Source organism: Empidonax traillii, unplaced genomic scaffold (genome assembly GCF_003031625.1).
Source record: "Empidonax traillii isolate 1590-97213 ecotype Southwest subspecies unplaced genomic scaffold, ASM303162v1 scaffold276:size1176444, whole genome shotgun sequence".
In the NCBI taxonomy this organism is placed as follows: Eukaryota; Metazoa; Chordata; class Aves; order Passeriformes; family Tyrannidae; genus Empidonax; species Empidonax traillii.
The window spans coordinates 1006420-1009750 of NW_020955469.1; the positions used below are offsets into that span (position 1 = coordinate 1006420).

Sequence of the window (3331 nt, forward strand, 5' to 3'; positions counted from 1 at the left end):
TCAACATTTTAAGCATTGGCTTGTGATTGTTACCACTAAGGCTTGGGGAGAGAGGGGCCTCGGTATTAACTATTGAAAGCAGGGGGCCTAGGACTTGCTATTGAAAGCAGATCTGCAGGGTATTTGTGTTCTTTGTCATGAAAGATGTTTACTGTGTTCAGCATTTTGCTGTGTCTTTCTTTTTTTTTTTGCCTTTTACATTCAAAATTCATTAAACAAAGTTGGGGTTTTTTTTAACAAAAAATGTCAGCAGGGCTTCGCATCAGCCGAGCTGACAGTGCGTTTGACCAGCACTTTCAGCCCATGGAGCTGTTTTCTTTTTCTAAACCAAAATGACGGTCAAAAAAGGATGTTTTTAAAGAAGCCATCCTTTTTCTTCGCTGGACTCACTTCTGAAAATCAGTCCTATTGTGAAAAGTGTATTTCTAGAACAACTAAAGCTCCTTCAGAGCATTGTACTCTCCCAACAAAGCAGAAGGAAATAGTGAGGCTGTGACTGATTAAAAAAGTAAGTAAAAATAAAGTTCAGATCTTCGGGTACATTAAAATATATTTAATTAAACTTTTTCATGCTGCAAAATTGGCAATTTACTCTCTAGCACAATCTCACTGTACCTTAATGAATGATTTGCCATCCACTGTGCCAGAAAGGAAAATAAATGGAAAACCTTTCCCTCAGACCTTCCTTGATATTCATTGTGATGTGAGGATTTTGGGGGTCAATCTTTCCATTTCACAAAGCAAATGAAATACTGAAAGAAGATGATGGGAAGTGGAGAGCCGTCCAAACCAGAACAAATAGAGAAGATAGTAATGAGAATGCACTTCAGTGTTCATTAGAAATCCTATTTTGCAATGCTGTTTTACCATTTTCCACTCAAAAAAAAGTCCAACTCTCCAGTTCCAGCATATTTAAGAAATCATATGTCTTCAATGTTCATTCTTGTGTTTACAGTTTCACTTCCATTTTTATTATAAAAATTCTAGTCTATATTCTACATTATTATACAGGATAGTTATTGTCTATTTCATCTAAATATAGGAGAGAGAATTAATAATTTCCTAGATACGAACTGGGACAAGAGTTGAGCAGAGTATTATAGCCAACTAATCCCTGTGAAGTTTGCTAAACACACAGTGCCGCTGCTGACAGATCCCATGTGGATGCACATGTCCCTGCCACATGTAATATCAGACACAGGTTAATAAGATCTTACTGACATAGATTCACTCTGCTTATAAATTCACTGCTCACTGTTTCCCCAACAGCAATCTCCTATCAAAGCCCAGAGTAAGGAAAAGGACACTTCTAAAGGGCAAAGAAGACAAGAAAAGCAGTAAAAAATGAGAGATTTAATAGTAGGGAAGAATATGACTCTAAAAGGATCAAGCACTGCGTCCCAGTGTAAATGTTCTAGAAGAAAAAGGAGAAGGAGAGATGTTGTAGAACTGAGAGAACAGTAAAAAAGAAAAAGAGGATCAGTTACAGGGAAAAAGTAACCCAAGAAAATGTGGATGAGAAAGCTGGAATATGTTTCCTGAGCTCTGTGAAAGGTTTGGGGAAATATTACACTGCAGAGGCTCACTCAGTAAAGACAAAGCAGCAAATTATTCAGCTTTCTGGGTAGTGGAAGAGCAGAAAATTCCTCTGTCTGAAGAGTTAATGAGAAAGTAGTGCTGAGCCAAAGCTTCACTGTTCCCAAAGCTCTCTTGTATTTTCAATCAGTTCTTTACATCCATGATATTTAGGGTGTGATGAGGTTAAGACACGGGCTATTTCCTCACACCCCACAGCCACAGCTCACAGGAGCCTCTTGGCAAGTGACCCCGTGGAGCTGGGGGCAGCAGGGAAGCCCCAAAGCTGGGGCTGCAGCGTCCCTACGAGCGGGGAGAAAAGTCTCATCCACGCAGAAATGGGAAAGAGCAACTGGCTCCCATCTGGTTTATTCTGCTGTGTTCGCGGGGGTGGCAGTGGGGACAGAGCACCTCATCAATTACGTTCATATCAAAGACCGCTCCTTAAGGGCTGTGACAGGGATTGATGTGGCTCCTTCAGTACAGGGATATCCCCAGGGAAGGAGCTGCCCCGTCCGCACACGAGACCCTCAGGCAGTGCTGGGGCAACGCCGGGAACTTCGCTAGGAAGCAACACGGGATCATCCCTCTCAGGCCCCCTCCTCGCAGCAAACCTCTCCCCAAAAGAAACTTCCCTCCCCGACCCCGCGCTGGGCGAGCCGGGGCCGGAGGCAGCGGAGGGGTGTGAAGGGAGCAGGGGGCTGCGGGGGGGACCGCAGCGGGGCCGGCCCCGGGGACACCCCGCCCCGGCGGGGCGGGACGAGCCGCCTGCCCCGCACCGAGGCGTGTAAAAGCGGGGCGGCGGGGCCGGGGAGCAGCGAGCGAGCGGCCGGGGCTGCGGGACGAGCAGGTGAGCGGGGCCCGGAGGGGCCGGGAGGGCACCGGGGCCGCGGCGGGGCCCGGGGCAGGGCTGAGCATCCCCCGCGCTGTCCCGCAGGTTGCACCAGTTGCCAGGATCGCTGCACAAACGAGCAAAACGTCGTCCGAAATGGCAGCCGAGGTGAGGGGGGACTTTGCTTTCCCCGGCGGGGGGGTGGTCTCCGGGCGCTCTGGCAACCGCGAGCTTCGGGTCTTTCCCTACTTCGTTCGGAAAAGGCTCCCCGGGGGTGTGGTGGAATCAGCAACCCTGGGAGGGTTCAAAAATACCTGTAGATGTGGTCCTCGGGGTCACGGGTTAGTGGTGGAACCCGGCAGTGTTAGGTTAAAGGTTGGACTCCATGATCTTGGAGACCCTTCACAACCTTAGTGATTCTATGATTTGTTTTCCCGGGTTTTCAATGGAGGTGGGGACAGCAAATATCTTTGCTGCAATATTCCAACACCCCACCTCTGATGCTGGGCTTAGCCTACAGCAGCCAAGATATACCTGGGCACCTCTTGCCCATCCCAGCCCTTACCTCCCATCACCCCCTTTTCCCTCCCGGTCCCCTCTGCCATCGCCCCCAGGCACGGGATTCTCAGCAAGGAGCTGCAAAACTTTGGCTTTTTCAACTCCCATAATCTCCCCCCGCCCCTCCCAGCAGCTTCTGCTGACGAACCTGCTTCACACCCAGAGCTCCAGCACCCCGACCCTGCACGCTGGCTCAGCAGGCTCCCTCCTGCTCTTCCCTCGACAGTAATTTGGGGATAGGGTTGCTCCGGTGCCCGGCCCGGCCCCGCCGCCGCCCGCTGTCCATGGTAGCTCGGCCGCCCGCCCGGCCCCGCGCATCTTCCGAGCCCTGCCGGGGGTACTTCGGGCTTTTTTTCTCGGTTTTTT

At 50.0% G+C, this 3331-nt stretch overlaps 1 protein-coding gene across 1 annotated transcript in view; it reads left to right on the forward strand.

Moving 5' to 3' along the window:
* Positions 1–2394: 2394 nt before the first annotated feature.
* LOC114060504 (argininosuccinate lyase) overlaps positions 2395–3331 on the forward strand; it is an 8460-nt gene continuing 7523 nt past the window's right edge. Inside the window, exons 1-2 of the mRNA XM_027890052.1 lie at positions 2395–2425; positions 2513–2575. Coding sequence (XP_027745853.1) covers positions 2564–2575 — 12 coding nt within the window. The 5' untranslated portion in view covers positions 2395–2425; positions 2513–2563. The remainder of the gene's footprint in view (positions 2426–2512; positions 2576–3331) is intronic.